At 38.5% G+C, this 12,371-nt stretch overlaps 2 protein-coding genes across 5 annotated transcripts; one reads left to right on the top strand and one right to left on the bottom strand.

Annotated features, from left to right (window-relative positions):
* The first annotated feature begins 897 nt into the window (after positions 1 to 897).
* Positions 898 to 3,466, top strand: grsf1 (G-rich RNA sequence binding factor 1). The gene is made up of 11 exons (XM_055224453.1): positions 898 to 959; positions 1,047 to 1,287; positions 1,410 to 1,554; positions 1,649 to 1,804; positions 1,879 to 2,013; positions 2,414 to 2,552; positions 2,646 to 2,770; positions 2,851 to 2,936; positions 3,022 to 3,157; positions 3,246 to 3,297; positions 3,369 to 3,466. Exons 2-11 carry the CDS (start codon positions 1,075 to 1,077, stop codon positions 3,370 to 3,372), a joined length of 1,191 nt encoding a protein of 396 aa, XP_055080428.1. The 5' UTR covers positions 898 to 959; positions 1,047 to 1,074; the 3' UTR covers positions 3,373 to 3,466.
* rufy3 (RUN and FYVE domain containing 3) lies at positions 3,318 to 11,446 on the bottom strand. 4 transcript variants are annotated; one of them, XM_033972789.2, is made up of 18 exons: positions 10,909 to 11,446; positions 8,392 to 8,565; positions 8,183 to 8,300; positions 7,991 to 8,092; positions 7,795 to 7,918; positions 7,657 to 7,721; positions 7,500 to 7,565; positions 7,356 to 7,425; positions 7,179 to 7,268; positions 7,017 to 7,097; positions 6,602 to 6,769; positions 6,227 to 6,324; positions 5,299 to 5,418; positions 4,721 to 4,844; positions 4,547 to 4,632; positions 4,434 to 4,461; positions 4,285 to 4,362; positions 3,318 to 4,212 (listed from the first exon to the last, which is right to left on the bottom strand). In XM_033972789.2, the coding sequence occupies exons 1-18, from the start codon at positions 11,129 to 11,131 to the stop codon at positions 4,069 to 4,071; spliced, it is 1,959 nt and encodes a 652-aa protein (XP_033828680.1). In that variant the 5' UTR covers positions 11,132 to 11,446; the 3' UTR covers positions 3,318 to 4,068. The 4 variants fall into 4 exon arrangements, with proteins under 4 accessions (XP_033828680.1, XP_033828681.1, XP_033828682.1 ...); XM_033972790.2 differs by lacking the exon at positions 10,909 to 11,446 and adding an exon at positions 9,258 to 9,870 and having other exon boundaries at positions 3,584 to 4,212; XM_033972791.2 differs by lacking the exons at positions 3,318 to 4,212; positions 4,285 to 4,362; positions 4,434 to 4,461; ... (1 more) ...; positions 4,721 to 4,844; positions 5,299 to 5,418 and adding an exon at positions 5,468 to 6,063 and having other exon boundaries at positions 10,909 to 11,436.
* Positions 11,447 to 12,371: the final 925 nt, after the last annotated feature.

The raw sequence follows: 12,371 nt of genomic DNA, 5'->3' as shown, positions 1-12,371 counted from the left end.
AAAAAAAAAAAAGTTTACAGATGTCCACAGATTTTATTTTAACAGTGATGCTCAAGGTGAGGATAAGTCAGCCAAACGCAAGGTGGCGATGTTGTTGTATAAGTTGTTTTTTTTTTTTCATTTATTTATTTATCTTTGTATGCTGAGTGTTAAAAATCTTTGTTTACAGATTTAATTTTAACAGTGATGCTCTGGGTGAAGATAAGTCAGCCAGACGTAAGGTGGCGATGTTGTTGTATAAGTAGTTTTTTTTTTCTTTTATTTATTTATTTATTTATCTTTGTATGCTATGCTGTGTATTAAAAAAAAATGTTTACAGATTTCCACAGATTTAATTTTAACAGTGATGCTCTGGGTGAAGATAAGTCAGCCAGACGCAAGGTGGCGATGTTGTTGTATAAGTAAAATTATTATTATTATGGTTTTATTTATTTATTTTTTTATCTATTTATTTTTTTGTTTACACATTTCCACAGATTTAATTTTAACAGTGATGCTCTCAATGTGAAGATAAGTCAGCCAAACGCAAGGTGGCGATGTTGTTGTATAAGTAAAATGAATACTTTTTATTTTTAGTTATTTTTATTTATTTATTTGGGTATGTTGAGTGTTAAAAATCTTTGTTTACAAATTTGCACAGATTTAATTTTAACAGCGATGCTCTGGATGAAGATAAGTCAGCCAAACGCAAGGTGACGATGTTGTTGTATTGTTGTATAAAGTTGTCCTGAAACACCAGTGGCCTGCTTTGTTATTTTATATTTTGATAACTTTTGCTTAGGGTTCGTGGCTGTTTGGTTTATCTATCAGTCTGTTAATTTGTGGATTGTTATAATAAACGATGTTATTTTAATGTTTCCCGTTTTATTTTGAAAAACCTGGACACTGCTGTTTCCTGTTAGCTCACGCGCTAACGAGCTAACAAACGAAACCCCCTAGACTGCCCTTGACAGACACACGTGAGTGGAGCCAAGTTATTATTTATATTTGCGCTAAAACCCTGAGCAAAATCTAGTCTAAATTATTATTAAACTGGATTTTTTAAGGTAAATCGTTCTTCCGGCTCCTGTAAATATGACTTCTCATTGCAAACCACTGCTGTTTTTACTTCAACGAAGTGTCAGAGTTGCCCAAATAACCTTACCCACAGTCAAAGCAAATGTATCAGGTGGTCGTGGTTTTATCCAGCACAGGTTATTGTCCTCGGCAGTTCGAGATATCAGAATTAAAAGTGTATTTGAGACGCAGACTATTCTGAGGAGCAGCTGTCTTAATTTCTGTACCAAGGTGTGTATGACAGTTCTGTTGTGACATTTAATAAACTTCATCAGCCCATGATCCAGTTGTTAAAAGCATGTAATTGGGATAATATTGCATATTTTTGGTTTGTGATCATTTATTATTTACAGTCACAGTCACCGATAGAAGATGAGTATCCTCCTCTACCAGAGTACCAGTCTGAGTCAGATTTGCAGAAGAAAGAGGTTTACATTATCCAGGTTAAAGGTCTGCCGTGGTCGTGTACACCCCAGGACCTATTGCACTTCTTTTCCGGTAAGTTCAATATGCTAAATGATAATTAACCATTATCAATAGTTACATGTGTTTGTCCAGGTCTCTTTCATGGTCTCTTTCTGTTACACTCCAGAGTGCAGGATTCGTGATGGTGTGAAGGGAATTCACCTTACCACTGATCGATCAGGCAGGCCGTCTGGAAGAGCCTTCATTGAGGTGGAACATGAAGAAGATGTCAGTAAAGCTCTGGAGAAGCACAAGCAGTATTTGGGTCCTCGCTATGTAGAAGGTTGTAAATACAAAGCAAACACATTCATTATAAAGACTTGCAAATACAAAATATTTTATAATTTTTTTTTTTAGTTTATGAGGTTACCAACAATGATGCTGAAGCCATCTTAAAAAATGCTGCTGAAGGGGCATCCTCAGACTGTGTGGTACGTCTCCGGGGCCTGCCTTATTCCTCCTCTGAGGCAGATATCGTACAGTTTTTTTCAGGTAAATGTGCAATGAGCTTTTTTCATGAAGATGCTTTGCCTGAAATGTTCCACAGTATGACATTAAACTTATTTAGCCATTAACTAAATTGCACGTTCATATACATTTTTATTGCTAAGAAAATATCTTTGTGAACAACCATTTTACTGCGATCACCTTTCCACAGATCTGACCTGTAACTTGGACCTGCTTGTCCCCATTTATATAAAACAAATAATAAGTTTAATGCTGTACAGTGGAACATTTTATACAAAGAAATAAAACCTCCATGGAGCCAAGGGGGTGGACCCTCCACTGTTTAAATATATACATTTTCTCACTTTCCTGTGATTAGTTCAATGTTTTCAGTTAATAATTTTTAACTGCACTTACACAAATCTGTGCATAATTTATATTCTAGGTTTGGATATCGTGCAGAATGGCGTAACAATTGTCAAAGATCGCAAAGGGAGGAACTCTGGTGAAGCTTATGTTGAGTTTACTTCACAAGAAGCATTTGAAGAGGCTTTGCAAAGAAATCGAGAATTGATTGGAAATAGGTAAAGCAACATTTTACTCTGGCACTTTTAAATGCTTTTGAGTGCAAGACTTTCCCTGATGATCTTTTTACCTGATGCCTGTGATTGTTTCAGATACATTGAGGTTTTTCCGAGCAGAAGAGATGAGATCCGTACTGGCTGGAGGAACCGCTCAAATTTACAACACAGTTCTCCTACTCCAACAACTACATCTATGGCAAACAACTCCCACAGAAATGGTGAGCGATATTGTAGGACAAAATGTGTATTGCTGGTCTTTATATTCAGATTTATTGTTAATATATCTGCTGCTTTTTAGAATCACATCAGAGGTCATCCCTACTATCACATTATGTCCACATGAGGGGCCTCCCGTTCAGTGTGTCTGGAGAGGACATTGTCAAGGTATAGATTCTTATATAGTTTCCAAATCAATTTTGTTGTATTATTATATTGTATTATAAATGTACTGATATATATTTTTCCATAGTTCTTCTCCCCATTGGTGGTGTCGAAAGTGCTAATTGAGTTTGGTCCAGATGGAAGGCCAAGTGGAGAAGCTGATGTGTACTTCAGTTGTCATCAGGAGGCAGTGGAAGCCATGTCCAGAGACAAAATGCATATAGGTGAGTCGTGTGTGTGTGTGATGAGATAATTCAATTTAAATACATACGGCTAACTGTAGGATGCATTTATATATATATATATTTCCAGGAGAGAGGTATATTGAGCTTTTCCTTAACTCAGAACCAGACAGTGAAAGAAGGTAAGAACTGAAGCATACAACCATGAATAGATTGTAATCTTTGTTAACATGAAACATTTGTTCTTCTATAGGTGAATGAATATGTGAGACCAGAACACAGTAATTAAGCAACACAAATAACAGTTATATGAAGTCAGCATGAACATTAAATAAACATTCCTGCTGTTTAGCCAAATGTGTTGGTTTTGTATTTTCTCATTCTGTTTTGGTTTGCATTTTAACATGTGCTTGGTTTAATGAATCATGATATGAGAATGTTGATTCAATTATTTTTCTTTATTCATGCTTGCAAACATGCACAATTTTGCATAATGCAGAGAAAAAGAGCCTTGGTATGTGCAGATTTAGCAGTGACTAGTTCCAGTTCACTGTATTTTTTTAGACCATTAATTATACAACAGCAAACTTGGAGGTTTAATTGTTAGTATGTAGTTAATCTTGCATAGACTACACACTGGCACATTATTTGCACATTTGTAAAATTTTTCATGAGCAAATACCATTCATAAATTTACCCTTGTTAGTAATGTGTTAAAATGCATTGGCTAAAAGCTAATGGTCCACACAGTGGACATGATAAAATTTAATAAGATGATGGGCTCCTCACTTGATTTCTCCCCCACATCACATTTGCAAAACACACCCTTGATTCTAGTCAAACAGACATCTCTGACTCCAGTAAATTTTTTCATAAAGTGCATTAGCATACTTCTATTTTTGGCAGTTCATCCTTTAAATCTTCTGAAGGCCAGTGTAGCTGTAGAAGCATTTTCAGGTTGGGGATGAAGCATATTGTTGGAGTAGCAGGCTGTAGCAGTCGTTGCACACACACTCCGGCAGAATGGAGGAGGGCAAAGGCAGCTCGTTGGATACACAGCTTTCACAGAAGACACCGCTGCAGTTCTTACACTGTTTCTGAAAATTTAAAAATGATAAATAAGTGCCCAGTACAATACATTTAGCCAGTGTTTGTTAGCAGCATTCTACCTTAGCCTTGAGCAGGGAGTCTTGCTGTTCACACTTGATACAAACTGAGGTCTGACTGATATCTAAAAATGACTCATCCTGAAAATCAAACAAGATGAAGCAAATACATAACAGCATGATGTATACTTTTCAGTGTTCAAATATCTTACCTGCTCATCCTCATGATGTGATAAAGATCTTAAAAGAAAATCAATGTATTATTACATTATATTATGTTATAAATGTAACACACAGAAGCAGCTGTATGCTTTAAACGACTTACAAGCTGGAGCTCAAACTGGCCTGGTCCTCCTGTCCTGAGAGAGACTGCTCACTGCCCTTTTTTACCAAAGTAGATTCTGGCAGACTCTGATCAGAAAAAACGTCAACATACCAATGCAATCCCTCAAGCAGCTACTGACAGGATTTTACTCACGCTAAATAGACAGTGATTTACCGTAGCTGATGTGTCAGTTTGCCTCCTTTCCCTTTGAGGTGTACTTAACTGCCTGGGTACAATGTTGGCGTGATGTTCACCTTTTTGCTCTTGCTGCCTCCTTATTTGACACAGCAGTTTTGACCTAAAGAAAAACGGCACAAAACAGGAGTAGAATCTTCATGGCTATGTTTTCATACAATAATGCGTTGAATTTATAGATACCCAAAGGATTTTACATTGCATTATTTATTCACTCTGTACTTGGTGGTGGTAAGAAAGTCACAGCTGCCCTGGGGTCGACTGAAGTGAAGCTGCCAATCAGTGCCATTCAGTCATCTGACCTCCAACTACACTCACCCCACACCACATTCATACTAGGCAATAAGTGTCTTGCCTAAGGTCACACTGCTGCCCCACTATGGCACCAAGTATTAACGACTAACCAACCCTGCTTAACTTTCAAGATCAGGCATGGCTAAGGTCGTATGACAATGATATGAAACATTTTTATATGGATGATTATTACAACTGATTGTACAAAATTTCTCTTTATATAATTAAGTATTTGAAAATGAACACAAATGTGTAAACTGTACCTGTGTTTCTTCAGATGATCCACTTCCTCCTGCAGGCTCTCAATTTTATCACCAAACTCGAGTTTGAAGAGGCGGTTGGCCTCTAAGGCCAATTCCTTCTCTTTCTCAGCCTGTTTGCATCTAGTTTAAGGGGATGGGTGTTACAAACACATTGTGAAACAAAACTTGATGTAAACATGAAACAAAGAGGGAAGAGTGGAATGGATAAAAACGTAAGGATAACGCAAGCCATTCAGTTTTGATTTTACATTTTATTACACTATTGACGATCACTACAGTTTACACCAATCTCAGATTCACAAACTCCAAATTAACAAACTGATTAGTTAACTGATTACCAAAATGTGTAACAGCTCCTCCCTCTCTGATTTTGTCAAGAAAACATGTTGTCTCCATTAGCATTAAGTCTTTGGAATATTACTTAATCAACAGTCTGCAGAGTGTGTGTTGGCTGGTAAAAGAGAAAACCATCAAATATTAATATTTATTCTGCACATTGTGCATAAAAAGTCTAAACAATACACAAGAGAAAAAAAATGCTTGAGGTTGAAAAATTTGCGTAATCTCAAAGCTGATATACAATTACTGCAGGAAGAATGTTTTCATTTTTTAAGAACTAAGTATTTTAGTCAGTTATGGATATATGTATAAGAGGGTTGTAGTTTGTTTAAGTTTAGCTCAGTGAAGCACTTTGACTGCTACAGCTGGAGAACTTTCCCTGCAGCTAAATTTAGACTTCTGGCTTGCTTTATTAAATCCATGTCACTAATGATTTAAATTAATAAAAAAATAAAAATAAAAAAAATAGAAATAATAGTAATGAATGAAAACAGGTAGGGTGACACACAAGATAAAAAAGGTTTTGGTAAATATGTGAAAATGCAAATTGATTCTTTACAAGCCACAAAATGATTAAAAAGGCACTCACCTGGCTTCCAGTTGTTTTATGGTCCCTGACATTTGGTTTATCTTCTCCTCCAATCGGCTAATTGCTTCACTTTTCTGTTTGGAGCTGACCTCTGCGCTCTAAAACAGGCAAAGCATGTCAGAGGAGTCTAAAAATACCTAATGCTTTATGTTTTTATGGTAGTGGTTTCAAAAGGTTTCTGGACAATGTTTTCCAACCAGGAGGTGTCCATGTTTATGAAGGACACCTCCTGGTTGAATGAGGGATTACATTGCCATGCTTTATGTTTTCTGATTGAGATTAGGTTTCCAATTATGAAAACATTAAAAAAAAATCTATAGTCCTTAATTGTGTCTCTTGATGTTACATGATGTATGTTGTGGTACATAAATTCACCTGTGCCTTGTGGCTAAGCTGTAGGTGGATGGCTCTCATGTCGTCTAGCTGCAGTCTGAGCTCCACCAGCGCGTCCTGCTTTTCACAAACGTCTTTCTCCAGCATTTTCATGGACAACTCCATCTCCTGTTTGATCCCAATTTGTACCTCCAGCTCCTTCTCCACGTCCTGCACATTCAAATATCTTAAATGTTATAGAACAACAAAACCACTTATTGTACGTAAGCATTTTTAGCTTTATATTTTTCTATGTTTTTGAATTTGGAACAATGGCAACTTACAATAACTTACAAATGACTTTTACAATAACTGCTTAACCAAACAAAGTTGAATTCTCAAGTAACTTCAAGTCACTGACAAATCACATTTTTCATATAAAAAGCTATTATATTATTTTTATAACTCTAATGCATACCAGTCGGAGCTGTGTTTCCTCTTTGAGCTGCTTGCGAGTTTCACCCAGTGCCTGGCCGTTTGCAGAGTCACTTCTTACTGCCTTAAATAGAATGAAGCAAATAATTTTAGACTCAAAATAAATCAATAATCAGAAGCTTAAACATCTGTTAGAGAGGGTCACCTTTCTCGACTCCAACTGATGTGAGCTCTCTTCTTTTACTCTTTCCACTTCTTCTTGTAAAGTGATGAACCGGTTGTTTACCACAGCAAGCTGTTACAAAGTAAAAAATATAAAACTACAAATATAGTCCTCTTTTCGAGTATACTACCATTTTAAATGACTTAGTAAGGAGCTTACCTCTTCTGTGAGTCGTGCATTTGATTTTTCCAGAGCATCAGACTTGGCCTGTAGATTATAAACTGATGCACTACAAAAGAACAAATACATTTTACATTTCATCTTCAAGCTTTATAACAAACACATTACAGCATTTTTACAAACCTTAAATGTCTATTTAGCTCTTCTAAATAATTCTTCTGATCAAGGATGGCAGTGATCTGACCATCACTGTCAAAACACCACAAAACAAATTGAAATATTGTCCAATGGAAGTAGGTTATTAAAATCCATAATGGTAATATCAGTGCACTGCTCTTACCCCTCTGCACTCTTACTCGTGTTTCCACCATCTTTAAGATACATGGAGAAATCAATCACCCCAACCTGCAGAGGTGGACATGTTTTGTGTTAATAAACGTTAAATGCAATTTCTGTAAAATTATTGTCAGATTATTACCTGTGAATCTAGGTCTTCTCCCTTCATGCATAGATTTGCATCAATGACATTTAGCCCAACAAGCAGCCCAGCGATCACAGCTCCCTCCTCCTCCATCATCAGTGCATTGGGCTCATAGAACTCACTACAACATAAGTATTGAGGTTAAAAACTTTATCTTAATTTAAATATACTTTACGAGGCACTAAAATCAAACCTGAGCAGATCCTTTCTGTTGATGATCGTCTTCATATAGTCAGAGAGTTTCTTCTGCATCAAAGCCAGACGGAGCCAGGCGCGCCCTCGTCCTAATGGTGTCCTGCCACGAGACAACAATTCAAAATGACACTTTTAAACTTTTCATATAGAAGTGAATGTAAATTGTAAAGCTATATGTAGTCAGACTTACTTGAGTCCCGGAAGGTCTTTTACACTGGCAGTTATCTCTCCAGCCTCAGGATTTAGCTTTTCAACCAGTTCAAGTGCTCCCCAGAATGACTTGTTCTGACCGAGGAACGTCTTCTTGGCTAATTTTCAAGACATAAAATTGACATATTGAACCAGAATAAAATGATAGATGTATATGTTGTGCATGCATTTTAGTTTACTATTACTTACTTTTTAAACCATGCTTCAAACAGTGCTCCATCACAACAAAAAACTGCTGCAGAGGTGCATAGTCAGAATCCAGAGTTCGTCCCAAGTTAAGCGCTGACTCGATGAGACCTTTGATGCTCAGTTTGGCCATGTTCATCAAGTTAAGCCTTTCAATTGCAATGGGGTCTTTGGGATCTACAAAACAGAAAAAAATGACACACAATATTTGCAAAAGTACACATATTACAACTAAAAATCACAGTTTATTTCTACATTTTCTTTCCAACAAGGTAAAAGAAAATAAACTGTTTTACAGAAGCAGACCCAGGAGAAGAATCTTACTTTACACTGACAAAGATGTTTTACATTTGTGAGTAAGCAGAGCACAGCGATGTTAAATAATGCATGTGATTTATGTTTAACTGTGTGGAACAAGACCTGGCGTTTAATCTTGGCTTAGTTTGTTTGAGGACTTAAAAAGGCGTGGTTTAAGATTTTTTTTTAGGAGTTACAATCAATAGAACCTTCACAATGAAATGCAAATGTTCACACATTAACATGACAAAGAAATTAGGGAAGATGAGGGAAAAAACAGAAGGGAAACATAAGGTCCTTTGTGACAAGTATGTTGATTTGTCCAATATTAAAAATACCGACAAAATATATGTTTTTGTTTCCCAGTCAGCGTAATACTTCCAAGTTGCACAGCACCCTGGTCTTGTTTATTTACACATGCTGTCGTCTATTGCCTCTCAAAGTATCCTCTATAAAACCCATGATGATGACATAACTCCAACAGGACATCACAACAGCTTCATGGTTGTCTTCACCACACCCATGTAATCATACTCCTTCATCACAAAGCTTGTCTACATTAGTCTCTTTACCTTCATGTGCTGGCTCTGGGTCTGGGGTGAGGGAAATGTCATTAAGCTCTCGAAGACAAAGCCAATCTCCATCGACAGAAACACGGAAATTGCATAGATAAATGGTCTCCCGGGCAGCCTGGGTGATCTTGTCCGTGGTGGGAGTGGGTGTCTCGCTCTGAGGCGTCAGATCAGACATGATGACTCAGCTGACGTGGACCAAAAGCAACAACACAACTAGGAAGGAAAAAAAACTGAAGACGTGGTCCACCAATTTATGAGTGCCCAAAAATAATCAGAGGGAAAAATAAGACTGAAAACATAAGATAAAAACAGGCCAAAACGAGGAAAGCCACGGCAGCTTTCAGCAGGTGTTTAAAGAGTCCTCCTTCTAGGCCTGCATCCTCTTCTCCTCCTTGTGATAAATAGCTGCTGTATTCAGCAGGCTCCTCCAAGCGCTTCCCTCCTTCCAAGCCTACTCTCCCTCCTCTTTGACCACTGGCTCCTGTGCAGGTCGGGGGTTTCAAATGCAAAGTGCGGTGATGAGGAATCAGGGGCCAGTCTCACTGAGATTAGCTTCAGTGGTCTATGACTGGGCTCCCTGTGCACTGCAGAGAATGCACTGGATGGGTGTAGACCAAGATGGCCGACAGTGGTGCTGAGTAGAGCAACAGAAGTCACGTGAGCAGATGGTGCAAGAGGGGGAGGGGGTGGGGGGGTGATGGTCCCCAGAGTACTGAGCTAATGCTAATGATGCAGGCACGGATGTAGAATCATGGAAGTAGAATCTCTCTGTAGCATCAACTGGCTCTGGTTTAAAATCATAATAGCTTCTCTTCGGTAATGGAATAATAGGACACACTGCATGTCCCAGGACACAATAGAGGGGGAAATCATTGTAGTTAAACACAATTTAAGATGCTGCTATAAAACAGCATTTGGAAAAGTGCATTTTTAAAACCTAAGTTGATGCCGACTGTTTATGCTGTTTAGGTTGTTTATGGACTGCACTTTTAGTTTTATACTCTAAAACTTTACTTTAAAACAATTAGGTCACATGAATTTTGTTCTTTCTTTTCTCTACATGTGCCTATGCAGCCACGACTGGTCGTTTCTGTCTTGAGACTGGACTGGAGATGCTGATTCTCAATATTATGTTAAGAGCAGAGTTTAAAATGGTAAAACTGCATTACAGCAGTTATTCAAATATGACTGGATAAGGGTAGGGGCTCATTTTTCCTATTGATTTTCAGTACGACTTTCATTATTTATTTATAAATCCAGAACAAGGTAATTTAACACTGGGCTGAAATTTTATGGTTTGACAAAACTATAACCCTGAATAAAAATGTATTTGTGTGTGTGAGTCATTTGAAGTCAGAGGGTGATTCAGTTGTGGATGATAAATCAGCCCATGACAACAAAGAACACAAAAACACTGTGTTGGGATTATAATACAGAATAATAATACTAATGATTCCATCTGAATGATCTGGTATATAGTGTAGATACAAGTCAAAGCCACACTCTGAGTATGTGCTGGTGGTTTTCTTTAAATCTCTCCAGGAGGTGGGGCAGGGTGCTGTGCTGACAGATCAGATGTTCACCTATAATAACTGAGTGACAAACACAAACCAGCAACAACCTGCTTCATAATGTTTCTGTGACTTACTTTTGAGCCTGGACTCGGGTTTCTTGATGTGGAAGTCATCCCGTCGAGGTGGGGTGGGGGACAGGGACTGTGGTGACCCAAACCTGACGCTGGACGAGCTCAGAGCCTCCCTGAAGTAGATGACAGAGGTGGGGGACAGGGTTTCGTCTGGACTGTCCGCGTGTCCGTTTTCGTCCGAAGAGTTGATCTTTCCAGGACTTCCCTCTGATGGTAGATCCGCCATCCTGCCTCAAACTCTCTTCATGTGACCCACAGAGACTGACCCACAGCAGACTGACCCACACAGACTGTCCACAGCTCTGTGTTAGCCAAGGCTACACATTCCTTTAGCTTAACAGCGAACAATCGATTAACACAGCCCCGTCCTCGACAAACTCCAAACTCTTTAATTTACGACGATCTGTCCTCTACTGTCACATATAAACCCGGAAATAGCTTCATTATTGGTCAATAGCTCCAAATTTCGCGAGAAGAGCGACAGCAAACCCGTGCAATCCGTTTATTTAATCAGAAATACTAATCACAGCCAAGATCACATGACCCAGCAACGACAGCACGCTCCCATGAGCCTTTGCGGCATGGTGCGTTTGCGTTGGTGCATCTCCTTAATGTTAGAGTCTTTGGTTATTTAACTCTTTGTTCACCGGTTATGCTGCAAACAGTTTGAATGTCTATGATTATAAATAAAAGTATATCTGAACAAACCGAAGCAGCTACATACAGTGTATTAGGCTTTCAATAGTAACACTGCATTTGTTTCATTTAAGGTCATTGTTTCTGAAACATTCTCTAATTATTATTTATATAATTTGTATTACAAAGCTTTATGCGATTTTATATTAATTTGACAGTCGCTGCACCGTCAGAGACAGTAGAGACAGTAGTGTGTCAGTAGTGTCAATACTAGAGACAGTGGTGTCAGTAGTAGACACAGTAGTGACAGTAGTGAAGACAGTGGTGTGGATCCAGTGAAATGCCTAGGCCCATACACTCATGCAGTCCTTATTTAGTCCAGCGGGTGGCGCTATTGGCTGATGATCTCTCACGGCCCACGCGCGCTCCAGGGATCTGAGGATTTGAAATTAACCTGTGAAGTGATTATCCTCTTTTGAAGTCGAATAAAATCATAATTGCAGACTGAGGTCTGTGGCACAGGCCTGTTATCAAGTAGCACCTGTTTCTTTTAAATGCACAAGCACAAAATCAGGCCTGATATAGTTTCGACCTCAATGATAGACTCACGCGCCTGTAGAAATGTAACTAAATGATCATTAACTGGGCCTTGGCACATTCTCTGCACCTCTGCAGACAGAGTCTAAATGCTCCTGTAGTTGGGTTGCACTGTGTAAATGTAAACCTCACTTTAGGCTGATGCATCATGGGCTAAATGCTCCAGAGTGATGTATAATGCTGCTATAGGCTCCAGTGCGGTGGGAGAGATGTGTTCACCAGCAGCAGGAGGA

Source organism: Periophthalmus magnuspinnatus, chromosome 9 (genome assembly GCF_009829125.3).
Source record: "Periophthalmus magnuspinnatus isolate fPerMag1 chromosome 9, fPerMag1.2.pri, whole genome shotgun sequence".
Taxonomy (NCBI): Eukaryota; Metazoa; Chordata; class Actinopteri; order Gobiiformes; family Gobiidae; genus Periophthalmus; species Periophthalmus magnuspinnatus.
The sequence above is the reverse complement of the archived record's forward strand: the minus strand, read 5'-3'. Positions and strand labels throughout refer to the sequence as shown.